This window comes from Procambarus clarkii, chromosome 13 (genome assembly GCF_040958095.1).
Source record: "Procambarus clarkii isolate CNS0578487 chromosome 13, FALCON_Pclarkii_2.0, whole genome shotgun sequence".
NCBI lineage: Eukaryota > Metazoa > Arthropoda > Malacostraca > Decapoda > Cambaridae > Procambarus > Procambarus clarkii.
The window spans coordinates 48,828,859-48,850,281 of record NC_091162.1 but is presented as its reverse complement, the minus strand read 5'-3'; the positions used below and the strand labels follow the sequence as shown (position 1 = coordinate 48,850,281).

Sequence of the window (21,423 nt, the reverse complement as noted above, 5' to 3'; positions counted from 1 at the left end):
CCCCCCCTCACCGTTACTCGCTGTTTCCTTTTGCTTAAGCACTCCCTTATTCACTGGAGCACCTTCCCGTTTACTCCTGCCTGTTGCTCCTACTTTTTTAACAGCCGTTTATGGGGTACTGTGTCAAAGGCTTTCTGGCAGTCCAGGAAAATGCCGTTGGCCCACCCTTCTCCTTCCTGCCTAATTTTTGTTGCCTGGTCATAAAATTCTATTAAACCTGTGAGGCACGATTTACTATCCCTGAACTCATGTTGGTGGTATGTTACAAAGTTATTTCCCTCTAGATGCTCTACGAGCCTTTTCCTCATGATCTTCTCCATCACCTTGCATGGTATACAAGTTAGGGAAACTGGCCTGTAGTTCAGTGCCACTTGCCTGTCACCCTTCTTGTATATTGGGACTACATTAGTTGTCTTCCAACTTTCTGGCAAGTCTCCTGTTTCCAGTGACCTATTATACACCATAGAGAGTGGCACACTTAGTGCTTCTGCACCTTCTTTTAGTATCCGTGGTGAGATTCTGTCAGGTCCAACAGCCTTTGTCACATCCAGCTCCAGCAGACACCTTTTGACATCATCACTGGTGAGGTCAAATTCCTCCAAGGTTGCTTGGTTTGCCTCCTCCTCATTTAATTCAGGGACTTCTCCTTGTTCTATTGCGAAGACCTCCTGGAATCTCTTTTTGAATTCTTCACACACCTCCTTGTTATTCTCTGTGTATCTGTTCTCCCCTTTTCTCAGTTTCATCACTTGTTCCTTCACTGCTGTTTTCCTCCTGATGTGGCTGTGGAGCAGCTTTGGTTGGGTCTTGGCTTTACTCGCTATGTCATTTTCAAACTGTCTCTCTGCTTCCTTCCTCACTCTGATGTACTCATTTCTGGCCCTCTGGTATCTCTCCCTGCTCTCCGGTGTTCCGTTATTTCTGTAGTTTCTCTAATTTCTGTTACTCAGTTGCTTTGCTACCTTTCATTCCTGGTTGAACCATGGGTTTTTCTGTTTTTTTTTCGTTTTTCTCCTTTTGGACAGGGATAAACCTGTCTGCAGCTTCCTGGAATTTCCATCTCATCAAAACCCCAGTCCTTCCTTATCAGCAGGACCACTTCTCCACCTCCTTTTCCCTCCCTCTCTTTCCTTACTATACAGTAGTCCTTTGGAAACACAGCATCTGTTATGACTCCTGACAATTTTATTTATGTGAGTCCTATTACATTAGGGTTTTCTTCTTGCGCCCTTTCGGCCAGTTCACTTGCTTTATTGCTAGTCCCATCAATGTTTGAGTACATTACCTTGAAGCTCACTTTCTTATATCCAATTTCACCCTCACTCCCCACAAGTGTAGGAAGTTTTTCCATGGTCATTGCTACTTGGGTAGGCTCCTCCTAATGTGAGGTAGTTGCCAGGGGGTTTAGGGGGAGGTGGAGTGGGGGATGGAGGGCTTCGGTCTTGCTCAGGCCTGCTTGGGGCAGGAAGAAGTCCTGGGGGGGGGGGGTGAGAGGGCAGTGATTGCTTGGGGAGAGGGCACGCCCTCCTGCGGTGTAGTTGACAGGGGTTTGGGGGGAGGTGGAGTGGGGGATGGAGGGCTTAGGTCTCGCCTGGGCCTCCTTAGGGCAGGAAGAAGACCAGGGGCTGAGAAAGCAGGGGGATACTTGGGGTAAGGGGAGAGGGAGGATTTTGATTTTTTGATGGGCATTGTGCAGTGGCAAGGAAGGGTTTGTGCTGGTGTAACACGGGGTAGGGTTTCTCTCTACTTATCTTTCCTTCTTTTCCCTCTACCCGTATTCTTACTTTTTATTCTCTACCAAGGGACTCCAAAACTTTTACCAAAGCCAGCTCCACGCCACGTGGTCCTAAGACGATTGACCGACTTAGGATTCTACACCCAGTATGACGTGACCTAGGCTTTGAGCAAAACCCTAGAGTCGCCTCTACGCTGCCACCACCAGACCAGCAACACCGAGCAATGATCGAGGTCTGGATCGATCACGCTAATTGGTGTTATGTTAGGTAGTTCCTGCTGTTGGTGTGGTTGTTCATTTTCCCGTTGAACGGGTTGCTGTTCTCTTCCGAGCGAAGTGGGACGTCCTGCCATACTAACCGAGGCCCCCTGTCTGCCCTGCTGGCATGGCGTCGATGTTATTTGTGGGGGAACCCAAGACGGCTCTCCCCACTCATGGGACGACTCCTCGCAAGACTCCCCACTCATGTCAATAATAGTATCGCTACTGGGATGGAAAGATACCCTCGACTGCCCAGTCCCATGCAGAACCCGTGAATTCGTCGCTTCAGTCCCACTGACCCCACCTGTGGCGTCAGTTGAGCCACCTGAGCGATCCCCAGTGGTGTCGGAAGAGGCGCTGTCCTCTACACTTCCACTCCCACTGGTCCCTACTGACTGGTCACTATCTGGGTTAAACATTTTCTGTGATTCCTGGTGTGCCACGTCTCTTCTAAAATACCCTTTAGTGCACTCTCGACCCGGACTCACTACAACCGTAACCTTACAAAAATAAAAAAAAATCACAACTCTTTTCTAAGAGAAAACTACTAAAGTAGAAAACCCAAAGTAGGAAATACACCGATTTATCGAGAGAATCGCTGAAGTGAATCCAATGAATGAGTGTCTGCCCCGCACTCGTGTCTGACCGTGAAATATCCCGCAGTTCTATTGCTGAAACCTAAGTCCTTTACGTTAAAAAAAAAAAAACAATTTAAATGATAACGCAACTAACGCGCAGCACTCGTGATGGAGTAATAAAGAATATTTACTGTACTTGAATACTAAACGCACTTGAAGTGAGCAGCGTGGCCCCTGATGACTGATGGAGCGGGACCAGCTGCGCTGAAAAAACTAAGTCCCGCGCTTTTTCGCTTAAACGCTGAAAAATCAAAATTTTTGTTCTGAAGGAAAATAACTAGTTTTACGTTAATAAACCGCTCTAGCGATTAATATAGACACCCAGGACCTATATATGCTTACCAAAAATTGAATTTTTATCAAAAACTGCGTTTTTACTCAATTGCTGGACTCTGCCAATTTTTCTGACTCCGAGGGAAAAATTTTTCTATCACCCCAAATATCACAAAACTCCTTTAATTCACAAAAATTTGGGTTTCTCGTTCCCAGATATAAATACGTTATTATTTACTACTGACGTTGTATGCAGAACAATACTGACACATCGGGCGGTTTCAACACTCACTAATTCGAATTTTCGTCAAAATCCGAGATTTTCACCTCAAATGGACTCTGACAAAATTACAACACGATTTTCTCGAAAAATAACTAAATTCGGCAAAAATGTTATTATCACTGTTTAATGCCTTACGGACAGAATTACGTCCCTTGCGCGCACTAGAGAGTAATACTGACCCTAGAATATACACAAAACATGAAAATTCAAATTTTCGCCAAAAAGTCAGATTCTAGCCCAAGCTGGACTTAGAAAATTTTCCACCTACGTTTCTACTGAAAACAGAATTCTAAGTCTAAAAACACAATTCTACCGTCTTACTGGTAAAAAACTAGAAACTATCACTCGCATCGACTGGAGAATCCTAATGATACCCAGATCATACACGTGACCCACGAATACAAATTAATTACAGTTAACGACTTTCCGACATTGACTTAGCCGAAAACTTATCCCAAAATACTTAGAAATATTCCACGGACTCTATTAAGCATTTACACGCAACTTACTATCCCTTAAACTCCTTCACTTACTATAGTGACCGACCAATAGCCCTAAGTCCAGAGGATTAACTACACTCTAGTAACAACGCCTCTGACTTAGACTAATACAACAGGGAATAGCAAAGCTTAATGTACGCACTTAGCCTAATATGCAAGAAAATGCTAAACACTTTGAAAAAAAAAAAAATTTTTAACCGGGGATTGAATGTAAGGGGAAAAAAAAATTAATCTCTAGAACAACGAAAATAAACGGAAATTACTTTATAAATTGAAGTATACTTAATTCAAAAATGCACTCGACTTAATCTTATAATTGCTCCTACCGGCTCGCCGTACCACACCTAGCCTAGGGGCCTCGACCATCTAGGTTCCAACAGAGCGACACGCAGCTTTCAGCAACAATTATGACTAGGGACGACTCAACCTCCACTAAGTGTGCGATCACTTAGTTGTTGAATCGCTGCTAGGTAGGTTACTAGTCCGTCCCTCGGAGGCCGCAACGCCCTTCACGGATTTCCGTTTTTCCTAGCGTTTTGGGTCGTCTAATAACGCCCTCGGACTATCTACTGGCGTCCCACAGATATATCCGCCCAGACAGCCCACACGGAACTGCTGTTGAGAGTATGGCGGCTCCCAACACCTCTGAATTAATTGCAATGGGTCGAGTATGGTACCCAGTCCAATCAACTCGGAGCGGTCTCCTTTTCAATAAATCTATTTTAACAGCCTAATCTTACTAACTAAACCTTAATCATATCAGCCCGCATGACCCAAGATTCGCCAATCCCCACTCAAACGCACTGTTGTGGGGCGCACTGCTAATCCTGGCCCGCGGCTGTCTCCTTAGCATCCGCGCACGTGTTCGAACGGCTAGACGCGTGAGCCTTTCAACAATTTCAAACAAAATTGTTGAAACCACCGCTGTGCACCATTGTAACACGGGGTAGGGTTTCTCTCTACTTATCTTTCCTTCTTTTCCCTCTACCCGTATTCTTACTTTTTATTCTCTACCAAGGGACTCCAAAACTTTTACCAAAGCCAACTCCACGCCACGTGGTCCTAAGACGATTGACCGACTTAGGATTCTACACCCAGTATGACGTGACCTAGGCTTTGAGCAAAACCCTAGAGTCGCCTCTACGCTGCCACCACCAGACCAGCAACACCGAGCAATGATCGAGGTCTGGATCGATCACGCTAATTAATCAGCCTTGGGGCTTGATCCCCACTATAACCGATGACCGTGGAAACTTATGAGTGTAAAATTAATTACACGGGAATAATTCGATGTTAGAATCGGCGCCCAATCCAACTCTGCCTCGTGTGGACCACGTGACCAGGACAAGTGTACACATAAAACACATGGAAATAATAAAAATGCAATTTATTACCTAATTAATTTATTAAAAGAAAAACTAAAACAAAATCTAAATATGTTCACTTCCTGTCACTTTAACACTCCCTACTTGACCTGAATGGCAATGAAGACTATTCCTATACATAACAATAGCAACTATACCTCTATGTTTTACCAGCTAAAGATGTTGGACTGGTCTTGGGGAGAGGTAAGATGGTTGACCTCTCCCAGTTGCTCTGGAGTCCACACTGATCTCTTCCTCGTCTGGTCTAGCCCAGACTAGAGCATTGTATCCTTCCGCATCGCTTACCCCAGTTACTTAGCAAGGTTTAAGTTATAACAATTAACCTCTGTTTGTACTGAATTGATCCAGACTGGTTGAATTATTTTACTGAAATTAAATTACACAAACATCTAACGGCAGAGCTGTTCCCGATCCCCAAAATGGTTAATTGAACTTTGAGAAATAGTAGACATGTCAACCCTGATGACCTATGACCGCCGGTCACTCCGCCTTACAAGTTAGATCTGATTCGTGACGTCACTGATGGTGACTTAAACTCAATAATTAGAATACTCTTGATATTGTACCCAGCACTATTATACAATACAATTTTAATACAAAATGAATAAAGGCTAATTACTCTAAATTACTGAATACTATAGGATGGTTCATTATACAAAACTATGAACAAAGATGCCCGCCATTTGTGACTCAGACCTGATAATTCCCAGAGGAATGTGTGTTGTTGAGGTCAGGTCCCTACTCTAAACTTCTGGAACCTTCTGGAATAATTCTTACAACAGCCTAGTTTGTTACACTGGGGGGATAGGGGTGGCCCTATTGGGTGGTGGGCTGGGGTGTTGCATTCCCCCCTGGGGTTCCCGAGTTGCTGGATTGGGGTTCCCCACTCCCCTCTGGGATTGCTGGGTTGGAGGCTGAAGTTCCCTGGCTCCCTTCCTTCTCCTTGCACCTTTTCCTTTCATTTGCTGCCCTTACTATCCCGTCTCTAGTCATATCCCTCTGAACATATACCTCTTTGTAATTCCTTGCATACCTCGGATATCCTCTTTGAGGACCTCGCTCTTGAATACTATCTTGATCAATCTCTTTTTGTCTGTTGTACTGGCCAATCCGGAAAAACTGTTCTATGTCTTGTTCAGCCCCTTCCATTCCTATCTCCTTTAATATCCCTACCACTGCAGCTTTTTCTTTAGTCCCCCATACCTCCCTTGTGGAACCCTCATGTTCCTTCACACCTATCACTACTACAGCTCTTTTCCTTTCCATTAGCTGGCTTGCGCATCTAGCTGCCTCCTGTGAGGTTACTGCTTTCATTACAACTTCCTTGACTGTGTACATAGCATCTGGGCTCTTCAGCATTTCAGCAAAGGTTGGACCAATTGTAGGGGTCCCTGCCATTGCTACATCTGGTACCTGGGGGCTGGTTGCCTGGACCAGAGTCTGTGGAGGGCCTGTTTTTAGGCCTTTTATCTCCTCTTGTGCTGCACTTAGCTCTATCTGCAGCTTACATATAGTTTCCCTCTGGTTCTTCAATTCCCCACTGATTTCCTTCCATGCCTTAGCAATCATCTCCATGTGTGACTCGTCCAGTCCCTCTCCAACAGCTTCGTTCTTTTGTCTTACCATCCCGCTTGACCTGTGTGTGTGTGTGTGTGTGTGTGTACTCACCTAATTGTGCTTGCGGGGGTTGACCTCTGGCTCTTTGGTCCCGCCTCTCAACCGTCAATCAACAGGTGTACAGGCTATTGGGCTCTATCATATCTACACCTGAAACTGTGTATGGAGTCTGCCTCCACCACATCACTTCCTAATGCATTCCATTTGTCAACCACTCTGACACTAAAAAAGTTCTTTCTAATATCTCTGTGGCTCATTTGGGCACTCAGTTTCCACCTGTGCCCCTTAGTGCGTGTGCCCCTTGTGTTCAATAGCCTGTCATTATCTACCCTATCAATTCCGTTCAGAATCTTGAATGTGGTGATCATGTCCCCCCTAACTCTTCTGTCTTCCAGCAAAGTGAGGTTTAATTCCCGTAGCCTCTCCTCGTAGCTCATACCTCTCAGCTCGGGTACTAGTCTGGTGGCAAACCTTTGAACCTTTTCCAGTTTGGTCTTATCTTTCACTAGATATGGACTCCTTGCTGGAGCCGCATGCTCCAGGATTGGTCTGACATATGTGGTATACAAAGTTCTGAATGATTCCTTACACAAGTTTATGGATGCCGTTCTTATGTTGACCAGCCTGGCATATGCCGCTGATGTTATCCCTTTGATATGGTCTGCAGGGGACAGGTCTGGCGTGATGTCTACCCCCAAGTCTTTTTCTCTCTCTGACTTAAGAAGAATTTCATCTCCCAGATGATATCTAGTATCTGGCCTCCTGTTCCCTACGCCTATCTTCATCACATTACATTTGCTTGGGTGTGTGTGTGTGTGTTTATTGTAGGGGGTGGCACAGTGGGGGGTGGGGTTAACTGGTGGAGGGGTGGAGGGAGTGAAAGGGAGTGAAAGGGAGAGAGAGTGTGAAAGGGAGTGAGGGAGAGGGAGAGAGGGAGAGCGAGGGAGAGACAGAGCGGGGGAGAGAGGAAGGAGAACAATCAGGTGGGTGAGGGACGGAAGGTCAGTCTCTGGGGCGAGGGGTGAGGTTGGCGGTAGGCTGGTTTGTGTGTGTGTGTGTGTGTGTGTGTGTGTGTGTGTGTGTGTGTGTGTGTGTTTACATTAGCGTGTTATGGTGAGGGGGGGGGGGCTAGTCGGTGGCAGTGTAATGTAACACACAGGTGTGAAAAAACTAGTACCAAGCTGAGACTCTCGAGATACTTTTTCGTATTTTAACTTAAGTACAAAGCTAATTATTATATAATAAAACAATGTACACCGTGTATGACTGACTTTGAGAGTCACTCACCTGCAAGTAAGCATCCTAAAGCACAACTAGGTGATTTATGAAACGATATCCGCCTTAATTGTTGACGTCCCTGTAGGCCAGAGTTCATCTCCATGTGGTGGTCCAAATTCTTCTCTTCTCAGCCGGCTGGTGCCACAGTCTTGCCACAAACTCGTTCTTTTTCAATTTTTTTTCTTATCCAACGTTGTAAGAATTCCCTATGATGCGTTATCAATGCGTTGCTGTACCCGTCGTATGAACAAAAACCATGTTTTGGGCTCACTGGTACATAAATATCCTGAGAATACTGAACTAATTCGCGGACCGCCATCCTACACTTCGAACTGCCTTGTGTATCCTGAACTCTGAGGTAGAGCAGAACTCCATGGTGAGGAGTTGATTTCAAGCAAATATTTCAAGCAGTTGATTTCCCTGAATTTTGGAGGACCCAGATATACGCATTAATTAAGGTGCCTCTATGAGCAGAACAGAGGTTCATTGTGGACACATGATTGTATAAGGGAGTGCTTGAGTGCGTATTGACATGTAAGACGCAGTGAGAGAGACTGATTTCTTCTTTTGCCTGGGGGGTACTTATGTAGATGTTTCAGGTATTTCATCCTTAGAGTTTCATATAATTTTAGGGTTGAGGATACAGTAATGTTGTGACATGATTTCCGCCTCAAACAGTGAGGGAGTAGTAAGTGGAAAGCCCAGAGTTGTGCAGCCACTTGATATGGAGATCTGGTGAAGCCAGGATATGATTTGGAGCGCTACTGGGTTGTAGCAGCTTAGACCGTTGTATGGTGATGTTCAATTTTATATGTCATGAATTATGTACGTTTTCTTTGTATAATAAATGTTAGGTGGCTTTTGCCCTTGTGCTGGTGAGGTTTCCCAGAAAGGGAGAGAAAGAAAGATGGTCATGGCTGCAGATATGTGACAGTAGACACTAATTCACAAAAGGGTTATTTAGGAGATCATTCCAAACAAGGAGAGAGTGGGGAGTCATGGCAGCTCGAGTAGGGTGTGTGTACACAAGACAACGAGGCCAGTTTGGGAGTCACACCGCTAAGTAGGTGACGCTGAACCCCTCCCCAAGATCAAGATGCATACAGAGTACTCTCCTAGGTAAATTACAAGCACCTAAGTGTCCATTGCTGGTCAACCGACGGTAGCGGGAGAGTGGCTGCCGAGGTTGGCTGTTTATTTCTGTCTGGGAGTGATTGAGAAAGTTGTCCACCTGTATGCAAGTAACAGTCTGGTGCAATGACCAGAGATCATTTTTGGGTTTTAAAATCCACAACCAGCTCAAATACCCCTGATGTGAGACCTCTCACCCCGAACTGACCCTGTCACCCCTAACCCCATTCCAACCATGTTACCCCTCTCCCTTTCTCTTTCCTTCCCTGTCCTCATTTCCCTTTCATCCCATACCCTCCCTGTCACCCCTCCCCCTCACTCCATATCCTCTATATCCCCCCTCCCTCCTTACCCCATTACCTCCCTATCCCACCTTCCCGTGACCCCCCATCCCTCACCCAGTATCCTCTGAGACCCTGTTAACCACCTCACAAATCCTCACACCAATGGAACAGCTTCCTCCATCAGCAGAACACTCACCAAGAAGGGAACATGAGAATGAACAGAAGAAAGTGAGCTTCAAGGCAATGTACACTGACATAGATGGTATTATAAATAAAACTAGCGAAATTGGAGAATGGGCACTAGAAGAAAACCCAGACATAATAAAACCCAGCCTGGCCTCCACAGCCTGGCCTCCACAGCCTGGCCTCCACAGTGTGACCTCCCCAGCCTGCTCACCCCAGCCTGGCCTCCCCAGCCTTGCCTCCCTAATGTGACCTCCCCAGCATGTCCTCCCCAGCCTGGCCTCAACAGCCTGGCCTCCACAGCCTGGCCTCAACAGCCTGGCCTCCACAGTGTGACCTCCCCAGCCTGTTCACCCCAGCCTGGCCTCCCCAGCCTTGCCTCCCTAATGTGACCTCCCCAGCCTGTTCACCCCAGACTGGCCTCAACAGCCTGGCGTACCCAGCCTGGCCTCAATAGCCTGTTCACCCCAGCCTGGCCTCAACAGCCTGTTCACCCCAGCCTGGCCTCAACAGCCTGTTCACCCCAGCCTGGCCTCAACAGCCTGTTCACCCCAGCCTGGCCTCAACAGCCTGTTCACCCCAGCCTGGCCTCAACAGCCTGGCGTACCCAGCCTGGCCTCCACAGCCTGGCGTCCCCAGCCTGGCCTCAACAGCCTGTTCACCCCAGCCTGGCCTCAACAGCCTGGCGTCCCCAGCCTGGCCTCCACAGCCTGGCGTACCCAGCCTGGCCTCAACAGCCTGTTCACCCCAGAATGGCCTCAACAGCCTGTTCACCCCAGCCTGGCCTCAACAGCCTGGCGTACCCAGCCTGGCCTCCACAGCCTGGCGTACCCAGCCTGGCCTCCACAGCCTGGCGTCCCCAGCCTAGCCTCAACAGCCTGGCGTCCCCAACCTGGCCTCAACAGCCTGGCGTCCCCAGCCTAGCCTCAACAGCCTGGCCTCCACAGCCTGGCCTCCACAGCCTGGCCTCCACAGCCTGGCCTCCACAGCCTGGCCTCCACAGCCTGGCCTCCCCAGCCTGGCCTCCCCAGCCTGGCCTCCCCAGCCTGGCCTCCACAGCCTGGCCTCCACAGCCTGGCCTCCACAGCCTGCAGCGCTGATTATTTTTAAACGCTATTTCCTGTTCAACTTAATACTTGGCGCTGCTCCCAATAATATGGTGGTGGTAGAATATTGTGGTGGTAGAATATGGTGGTGGTAGAATATGGTGGTGGTAGAATATGGTGGTGGTAGAATATGGTGGTGGCAGAATATGGTGGTGGTAGAATATTGTGGTGGCAGAATATGGTGGTGGTAGAATATGGTGGTGGCAGAATATGGTGGTGGTAGAATATGGTCGTGGTAGAATATTGTGGTGGTAGAATATGGTGGTGGCAGAATATTGTGGTGGTAGAATATGGTCGTGGTAGAATATTGTGGGTGTAGAATATTGTTGTGGTAGAATATGGTGGTGGCAGAATATGGTGGTGGTAGAATATGGTGGTGGCAGAATTTGGTGGTGGTAGAATATTGTGGTGGCAGATTATTGTGGTGGTAGAATATTGTGGTGGTAGAATATGGTGGTGGTAGAATATGGTGGTGGTAGAATATGGTGGTGGTAGAATATGGTGGTGGTATAATATGGTGGTGGTAGAATATGGTGGTGGTAGAATATGGTGGTGGCAGAATATTGTGGTGGCAGAATATGGTCGTGGTAGAATATGGTAGTGGTAGAATATGGAGGTGGCAGAATATGGTGGTGGTAGAATATGGTGGTGGCAGAATATGGTGGTGGTAGAATATGGTGGTGGTAAAATATGGTCGTGGTAGAATATTGTGGTGGTAGAATATGGTGGTGGTAGAATATTGTGGTGGTAGAATATGGTGGTGGTAGAATATGGTGGTGGTAGAATATTGTTGTGGAAGAATATTGTGGTGGTAGAATATGGTGGTGGTAGAATATTGTGGTGGTAGAATATGGTGGTGGTAGAATATGGTGGAGGTAGAATATTGTGGTAGCAGAATATTGTGGTGGTAGAATATGGTGGTGGTAGAATATTGTGGTGGTAGAATATGGTAGTGGTAGAATATGGTGGTGGTAGAATATGGTGGTGGCAGAATATGGTGGTGGTAGAATATGGTGGTGGTAGAATATGGTGGTGGTATAATATGGTGGTGGTAGAATATTGTTGTGGTAGAATATTGTTGTGGTAGAATATGGTGGTGGTAGAATATGGTGGTGGTAGAATATGGTGGTGGTAGAATATGGTGGTGGTATAATATGGTGGTGGTAGAATATGGGCGTGGAAGAATATTGTTGTGGTAGAATATGGTGGTGGCAGAATATGGTGGTGGTAGAATATGGTAGTGGTAGAATATGGTGGTGGTATAATATGGTGGTGGTAGAATATTTTGGTGGTAGAATATGGTGGTGGTAGAATATGGTGGTGGTAGAACATGGTGGTGGCAGAATATGGTGGTGGCCGAATATGGTGGTGGTAGAATATGGTGGTGGTAGAAAATGGTGGTGGCAGAATATGGTGGTGGTAGAATATGGTGGTGGTAGAATATGGTGGTGGTAGAATATGGTGGTGGTAGAATATGGTGGTGGTAGAATATGGTGGTGGTAGAATATTGTGGTGGTAGAATATGGTGGTGGTAGAATATGGTGGTGGTAGAATATGGTGGTGGCAGAGTATGGTGTTGGTAGAATATTGTAGAGGTAGAATATGGTGGTGGTAGAATACGGTGGTGGAAGAATATGGTGGTGGTAGAATATGGTGGTGGTAGAATATGGCGGTGGTAGAATATGGTGGTGGTAGAATATGGTGGTGGTATAATATGGTGGAGGTAGAATATTGTTGTGGTAGAATATTGTTGTGGTAGAATATGGTGGTGGTAAAATATGGTGGTGGTAGAATATGGTGGTGGTAGAATATGGTGGTGGTATAATATGGTGGTGGTAGAATATGGTCGTGGTAGAATATTGTTGTGGTAGAATATGGTGGTGGCAGAATATGGTGGTGGTAGAATATGGTGGTGGTAGAATATGGTGGTGGTATAATATGGTGGTAGTAGAATATTTTGGTGGTAGAATATGGTGGTGGTAGAATATGGTGGTGGTAGAATATGGTGGTGGCAGAATATGGTGGTGGCAGAATATGGTGGTGGTAGAATATGGTGGTGGTAGAATATGGTGGTGGCAGAATATGGTGGTGGTAGAATATGGTGGTGGTAGAATATGGTGGTGGTAGAATATGGTGGTGGTAGAATATGGTGGTGGTAGAATATTGTGGTGGTAGAATATGGTGGTGGCAGAATATGGTGGTGGTAGAATATGGTGGTGGCAGAGTATGGTGTTGGTAGAATATTGTAGAGGTAGAATATGGTGGTGGTAGAATATGGTGGTGGAAGAATATGGTGGTGGTAGAATATGGTGGTGGAAGAATATGGTGGTGGTAGAATATGGTGGTGGTAGAATATGGTGGTGGTAGAATATGGTGGTGGAAGAATATGGTGGTGGTATAATATGGTGGTGGTAGAATATTGTGGTAGTTGTTGGGGTTTCACTTCTCTATTCTTACTCTGGGGTGAGCAATAGTTATGCTCAAGGTCACTCACCGTAGCCCTGCGGGTCTTCACTCGATCCTCACGGCGCCACTGCACGCCAGGAGAGTCTCCCAGTCAATCTCAACGGCCTCTGATTAAGAAAGAGTGGGAACACGACTCGTTCACTTGACTGTCATGTGCCCATCCCAACAATCGGGCTCTACGGTTAACCACAAGGTCGCCAACTGGTGTTTTAGGTGGCCAGTAACACCTCAGTGAACTGGTGGAATTAGTGGTAGCCTTGGCAAGGTCACACTCACAAGATCAGGAATCAGGCAGGTACTTACTGTTATCATTCTATGCTTTCAGTATAATATAGCCACAAGATCAATGGAGGAGATGATAAAACACAAAGGTAGTTTTGTATTTTACTTAAAATGTATGAAAGATGTCACAAGGCCAAACAATAATAAATAAATCAACTGATCCTGGCAGCGGCCGGTAGTTCCCACGAATAGTAAGCACTCGCTAAGTGGCAACACCTCCCCTCCTCATCAAGTGTCAAGAACAGCTGATCGCCTGGCCCCCGCGCGAAAGTTATTTGCTTGTTTTATAGATTCACGCGCGCTATTTCTTTAAGTTCTCCAATATTACTATGAACTCGCACACACGATATTGGCTACAATAGCACGTATCACTTGGTTACACTGTACTCAGACTCAAACAGTCGTTTCTACAATCAATGCTACAACGCCTCACTGTAATGGTCTTACATTGTTCTTCATTCAACAATATATTATGAAATATTAACACTGGAGTTTTCAGTACTTTCTCTCGTGGGCGAAAACGCAATAATTCACTGTACTCACAAATGATTAATCACTGCACGAACACAGACATAATAATGCATATAGATCAGACATCAGTAAATGGTAAAATAAATAGTTTCTGGGCACATAGCCTAACTTCCAAATCCTGGCATAATATTATATATAATTTATCACTACATGTTCACATCAAAATCTGTAGAAAGATATACAATACACAGTAGATTTATCACTTGTTCCTGGTGCCTGTACACACCAATAATCAACATTAGTATTACAAGTACTCTTGATAGTACTACACGGCAAACTGATGCCTCACTGTGACATTGGTGAGACTTGCTCACGACATATAAAATCCTCAGGCTAGATAATATAGCCGAATAACATAGCTAACTAAAGGGGAATGGGAAGGGAACTAGAAACACCTACTTCAACCTATCCTCCGATGAGAGTCGAGATGTAGCTCCTGGTCCTCGTGTCGGGAACGCCCCCACACGACACGTTGTCGTGTCCTACCAGAGCCTCTCGTCGTCCCACCGTTTAGCGCGTCGTCTCCGTGCCCTCTTCACTGTAGGTCCGTCCTCCTTCTTGACTTCTTGAAGGGTTGGAGTCGGTCTCCTGGCCGTCGTCTTCTCCCATCAACGGCTGCCGCCTACGTCTCAGCTACAGTCGTCCGGATTCCCCAAATAGTCCTCTCCTTCCTCAGCTACCCAGTGGCTCTGTCAGCCACTACGCCGTCACGAACTGGTGAACTGCCACAGACGTCACATACGTCACTGCACGGCTTCACTGCTTCTTGCACAGTACCTGACTGGAGCACTTGTTGCTCAAATACCCGTCGATTCCCTCTCTGGTTCAACACATGAACTAGGGAAGACCTCACAGAGTACTGGCAGACTTCAGGTGACGCGTAAATCCACAGGAGCGGGAAACAACTGTCAAACTGACAGGACCAATCGTCGCACGTCCGACCTCTTTGACGTGTCGTGTCTGACTGCCGGCGCCAGCTCGGTGCGCTGGCCGGACCCCCTTCCTTCGTGACGTCACTTTCGCCACGGGAGGTTTTCATTGGCTCCCGGTGCCACATTGCTGTCGGTGACCAATCCGGTGCCACTGACGTCACACGGTTTTGGCGGGAAATCAGGGAGGCAAGCGCCATCTTGGCTCCCTAAAGGGCCTATACCACAGGCCAAAATATTACTATTTCACAAATTTCTCGGCTCTCCGAGAACACTTCACTCTCTCCCATATATCAAATTGTAGCCTGCAACGTAGAGAACGCTTGGGAAAAGTAGACATGACTCTTACTGCAGGCGTGGGAGAATTATAAGGGGGGGAACTCCGTCACATAGTAGAATATGGTGGTGGTAGAATATGGTGGTGGTAGAATATGGTGGTGGTATAATATGGTGGTGGTAGAATATTTTGGTGGTAGAATATGGTGGTGGTAGAATATTTTGGTGGTAGAATATGGTGGTGGTAGAATATGGTGGTGGTAGAATATGGTGGTGGCAGAATATGGTGGTGGCAGAATATGGTGGTGGTAGAATATGGTGGTGGTAGAATATGGTGGTGGTAGAATATGGTGGTGGAAGAATATTGTGGTGGTAGAATATTGTGGTAGTAGAATATGGTGGTGGTAGAATATGGTGGTGATAGAATATGGTGGTGGTAGAATATGGTGGTGGTAGAATATGGTGGTGGTAGAATATGGTGGTGGCAGGATATGGTGGTGGCAGAATATGGTGGTGGTAGAATATGGTGGTGGTAGAATATGGTGGTGGTAGAATATGGCGGTGGTAGAATATGGTGGTGTTAGAATATGGTGGTGGCAGAATATGGTGGTTGCAGAATATGGTGGTGGTAGAATATGGTGGTGGTAGAATATGGTGGTGGCAGAATATGGTGGTGGTAGAATATGGTGGTGGTAGAATATGGTGGTGGTAGAATATGGTGGTGGTAGAATATGGTGGTGGTAGAATATGGTGGTGGTAGAATATTGTGGTGGTAGAATATGGTGGTGGTAGAATATGGTGGTGGTAGAATATGGTGGTGGCAGAGTATGGTGTTGGTAGAATATTGTAGAGGTAGAATATGGTGGTGGTAGAATATGGTGGTGGTAGAATATGGTGGTGGTAGAATATGGTGGTGGAAGAATATGGTGGTGGTAGAATATGGTGGTGGTAGAATATGGTGGTGGTAGAATATGGTGGTGGAAGAATATGGTGGTGGTATAATATGGTGGTGGTAGAATATTGTGGTAGTTGTTGGGGTTTCACTTCTCTATTCTTACTCTGGGGTGAGCAATAGTTATGCTCAAGGTCACTCACCGTAGCCCTGCGGGTCTTCACTCGATCCTCACGGCGCCACTGCACGCCAGGAGAGTCTCCCAGTCATTCTCAACGGCCTCTGATTAAGAAAGAGTGGGAACACGACTCGTTCACTTGACTGTCATGTGCCCATCCCAACAATCGGGCTCTACGGTTAACCACAAGGTCGCCAACTGGTGTTTTAGGTGGCCAGTAACACCTCAGTGAACTGGTGGAATTAGTGGTAGCCTTGGCAAGGTCACACTCACAAGATCAGGAATCAGGCAGGTACTTACTGTTATCACTCTATGCTTTCAGTATAATATAGCCACAAGATCAATGGAGGAGATGATAAAAACACAAAGGTAGTTTTGTATTTTACTTAAAATGTATGAAAGATGTCACAAGGCCAAACAATAATAAATAAATCAACTGATCCTGGCAGCGGCCGGTAGTTCCCACGAATAGTAAGCACTCGCTAAGTGGCAACACCTCCCCTCCTCATCAAGTGTCAAGAACAGCTGATCGCCTGGCCCCCGCGCGAAAGTTATTTGCTTGTTTTATAGATTCACGCGCGCTGTTTCTTTAAGTTCTCCAATATTACTATGAACTCGCACACACGATATTGGCTACAATAGCACGTATCACTTGGTTACACTGTACTCAGGCTCAAACAGTCGTTTCTACAATCAATGCTACAACGCCTCACTGTAATGGTCTTACATTGTTCTTCATTCAACAATATATTATGAAATATTAACACTGGAGTTTTCAGTACTTTCTCTTGTGGGCGAAAACGCAATAATTCACTGTACTCACAAATGATTAATCACTGCACGAACACAGACATAATAATGCATATAGATCAGACATCAGTAAATGGTAAAATAAATAGTTTCTGGGCACATAGCCTAACTTCCAAATCCTGGCATAATATTATATATAATTTATCACTACATGTTCACATCAAAATCTGTAGAAAGATATACAATACACAGTAGATTTATCACTTGTTCCTGGTGCCTGTACACACCAATAATCAACAAAAGTATTACAAGTACTCTTGATAGTACTACACGGCAAACTGATGCCTCACTGTGACATTGGTGAGACTTGCTCACGACATATAAAATCCTCAGGCTAGATAATATAGCCGAATAACATAGCTATCTAAAGGGGAATGGGGAGGGAACTAGAAACACCTACTTCAACCTATCCTCCGATGAGAGTCGAGATGTAGCTCCTGGTCCTCGTGTCGGGAACGCCCCCACACGACACGTCGTCGTGTCCTACCAGAGCCTCTCGTCGTCCCACCGTTTAGCGCGTCGTCTCCGTGCCCTCTTCACTGTAGGTCCGTCCTCCTTCTTGACTTCTTGAAGGGTTGGAGTCGGTCTCCTGGCCGTCGTCTTCTCCCATCAACGGCTGCCGCCTACGTCTCAGCTACAGTCGTCCGGATTCCCCAAATAGTCCTCTCCTTCCTCAGCTACCCAGTGGCTCTGTCAGCCACTACGCCGTCACGAACTGGTGAACTGCCACAGACGTCACATACGTCACTGCACGGCTTCACTGCTTCTTGCACAGTACCTGACTGGAGCACTTGTTGCTCAAATAACCGTCGATTCCCTCTCTGGTTCAACACATGAACTAGGGAAGACCTCACAGAGTACTGGCAGACTTCAGGTGACGCGTAAATCCACGGGAGCGGGAAACAACTGTCAAACTGACAGGACCAATCGTCGCACGTCCGACCTCTTTGACGTGTCGTGTCTGACTGCCGGCGCCAGCTCGGCGCGCTGGCCGGACCCCCTTCCTTCGTGACGTCACTTTCGCCACGGGAGGTTTTCATTGGCTCCCGGTGCCACATTGCTGTCGGTGACCAATCCGGTGCCACTGACGTCACACGGTTTTGGCGGGAAATCAGGGAGGCAAGCGCCATCTTGGCTCCCTAAAGGGCCTATACCACAGGCCAAAATATTACTATTTCACAAATTTCTCGGCTCTCCGAGAACACTTCACTCTCTCCCATATATCAAATTGTAGCCTGCAACGTAGAGAACGCTTGGGAAAAGTAGACATGACTCTTACTGCAGGCGTGGGAGAATTATAAGGGGGGGAACTCCGTCACATAGTAGAATATGGTGGTGGTAGAATATGGTGGTGGTATAATATGGTGGTGGTAGAATATTTTGGTGGTAGAATATGGTGGTGGTAGAATATTTTGGTGGTAGAATATGGTGGTGGTAGAATATGGTGGTGGTAGAATATGGTGGTGGCAGAATATGGTGGTGGCAGAATATGGTGGTGGTAGAATATGGTGGTGGTAGAATATGGTGGTGGTAGAATATGGTGGTGGAAGAATATTATGGTGGTAGAATATTGTGGTAGTAGAATATGGTGGTGGTAGAATATGGTGGTGGTAGAATATGGTGGTGGTAGAATATGGTGGTGGTAGAATATGGTGGTGGTAGAATATGGTGGTGGCAGGATATGGTGGTGGCAGAATATGGTGGTGGTAGAATATGGTGGTGGTAGAATATGGTGGTGGTAGAATATGGCGGTGGTAGAATATTGTGGTGGTAGAATATGGTGGTGGCAGGATATGGTGGTGGCAGAATATGGTGGTGGCAGAATATGGTAGTGGTAGAATATGGTGGTGGTAGAATATGGTGAGGGTGGAATATTGTGGGTGTAGAATATGGTGGTGGTAGAATATAGTGGTGGCAGAATATGGTGGTGGTAGAATATGGTGGTGGTAGAATATTGTGGTGGTAGAATATTGTGGTGGTAGAATATTGTGGTGGTAGAATATGGTGAGGGTGGAATATTGTGGGTGTAGAATATGGTGGTGGTAATATATGGTGGGGGGTAGAATATTGTGGGTGTAGAATACGGTGGTGGTAGAATATGGTTGTGGTAGAATATAGTGGGTGTAGAATATGGTGGTGGTAGAATATGGTGGGGGGGTAGAATATTGTGGTGGTAGAATATGGTGGTGGTAGAATATGGTGGTGGTAGAATATGGTGGTGGTAGAATATGGTGGTGGTAGAATATGGTGGTGGCAGAATATGGTGGTGGTAGAATATGGTGGTGGTAGAATATGGTGGGTGTAGAATATGGTGGTGGTAGAATACGGTGTGGGGTAGAATATTGTGGGTGTAGAATATGGTGGTGGTAGAATATGGTGGTGGTAGAATATGGTGGTGGTAGAATATGGTGGTGGTTGAATATTGTGGGTGTAGGATATGGTGGTGGTAGAATATGGTGGTGGTAGAATATGGTGGTGGTAGAATATGGTGATGGTAGAATATTGTGGGGGTAGAATATTGTGGTGGTAGAATATGGTGGTGACAGAATATGGTGGTGGTAGAATATGGTGCTGGTAGTATATGGTGGGGTTGATTATGGTGGTTGTAGAATATGGTGGTGGTAGAATATGGTGGTGGTAGAATACTGTGGGAGTAGAATATGGTGGTGGAAAAATATGGTGGTGGTAGAATATGGTGGTGGTAGAATATGGTGGTGGTAGAATATGGTTGGGGTAGAATATGGTGGTGGTAGAATATGGTGGTGGTAGAAAATGGTAGGGGTAGAATATAGTGGGGGTAGAATATGGCCAAATACTCTGGCCACTGATCGCGTACAAGCCATGTATAATTACCTCACAACTGTAGCGACGAGAGAACAAGACAAGCAGACAACGGCAGCAGCAGAGACCGACAGCAGCAACAGCAGAAGACAGCAGCAGCAGACAACAGCAGCAGCAGCAGCAGCAGACAACAACAGCAGCAGCAGCAACAGACAACAGCAACAGGAGCAGCAGCAGCAGCAGACAACAGCTGACGATCGTGTGGCCAACAGTGTCGGGAAAAACTAAGCAGCAATTCTTATATACATCTCCCACCCAGACACCTCCCACCCCTGTCTCCTCCCACCCAGACTCCTCCCACATTGTCTCCTCCAACCCTGTCTCCTCCCATAATATCTCCTCCCACCCTGTCTCCTCCCAAACTGTCTGCTCCCTCCCTGTCTCCACCAACCCGGTCTCCTCCAATAATATCTCCTCCCTCCTTGTCTCTTCCCTCCCTGTCTCCTCCCTCTCTGTCTCCCCCCTCCCTGTCTCCTCCCTCCCTCTCTGTCTCCTCCCTCCCTCCCTGTCTCCTACCTCCCTGTCTCCTACCACCACGTCTCCACCCTCCCTGTCTCCTCCCTCCCTGTCTACTCTCTCCCTGTCTCCTTCCTCCCTTTCTCCTCCCACCCCGTCTCCTCCCACCCCGTCTCCTCCCACCCCAGTCTTCTCCCACAACGTCTCCTCCCACCCTGTCCCCTCCCAACTGTCTCCTCCCACCCTGTCTCCTCCCCACCCTGTCTCCTCCCCACCCTGTCTCCTCCCACCGTGTCTCCTACCTCCCTGTCTCCTCCCACCCTGTCTCCGCCCTCCCTCCCTGTCTCCTCCCACTCTGTTTCCTCCCACCCCGTTTCCTCCCTCTGTATCTCCTCCCAACCTGTTTCCTCTCACCCTGTCTCCACCCACCCTGTCTCCACCCACCCTGTCTCCACCCACCCTGTCTCCTCCCACCCTCTCTTCCCCCATCCTCTCTCCTCCCACCCTCTCTCCTCCCACCCTCTCTCCTCCCACCCTGCCTCCTCCGTCCCTATCTCCTCCCACCCTGTCTTCCCCCACCCTGTCTCCTCCCACCCTGTCTCCTCCCACCCTGTCTCCTCCCTCCCTGTCTCCTCCCCACCCTGTCTCCTCCCCACCCTGTCTCCTCCCCACCCTGTCTCCTCCCCACCCTGCCTCCTCCCACCGTGTCTCCTACCTCCCTATCTCCTCCCACCCTGTCTTCCCCCACCCTGTCTCCTCCCACCCTGTCTCCTCCCACCCTGTCTCCTCCCTCCCTGTCTCCTCCCCACCCTTTCTCCTCCCCACCCTGTCTCCTCCCTCCCTGTCTCCTCCCCACCCTGTCTCCTCCCACCCTGTCTCCTCCCTCCCTGTCTCCTCCCCTCCCTGTCTCCTCCCCACCCTTTCTCCTCCCCACCCTTTCTCCTCCCCACCCTGTCTTCCCCCACCGTGTCTCCTACCTCCCTATCTCCTCCCACCCTGTCTCCTCCCCACCCTGTCTCCTCCCCACCCTTTCTCCTCCCCACCCTGTCTCCTCCCCACCCTGTCTCCTCCCCACCCTGCCTCCTCCC

General features: G+C 47.4%; 1 protein-coding gene across 3 annotated transcripts in view; it reads right to left on the bottom strand.

Annotated features, from left to right (window-relative positions):
- The window catches only part of LOC138364304 (ipis-1-like), a 48,925-nt gene extending 28,842 nt beyond the window's left edge, over window positions 1-20,083 (bottom strand). Inside the window, exon 1 of one of the 3 annotated variants that reach the window (XM_069323901.1) lies at window positions 19,892-20,083. Coding sequence is in view for 1 of the 3 variants with exons in the window: in XM_069323899.1 (XP_069180000.1) it covers window positions 7,980-7,993 (14 nt within the window). In the remaining 2 variants the exon portion in view is untranslated. Of the gene's footprint in view, window positions 1-7,979; window positions 8,526-19,891 lie in introns of those variants that run through there. The other 2 variants (XM_069323900.1, XM_069323899.1) reach the window with 2 other exon arrangements.
- Window positions 20,084-21,423: the final 1,340 nt, after the last annotated feature.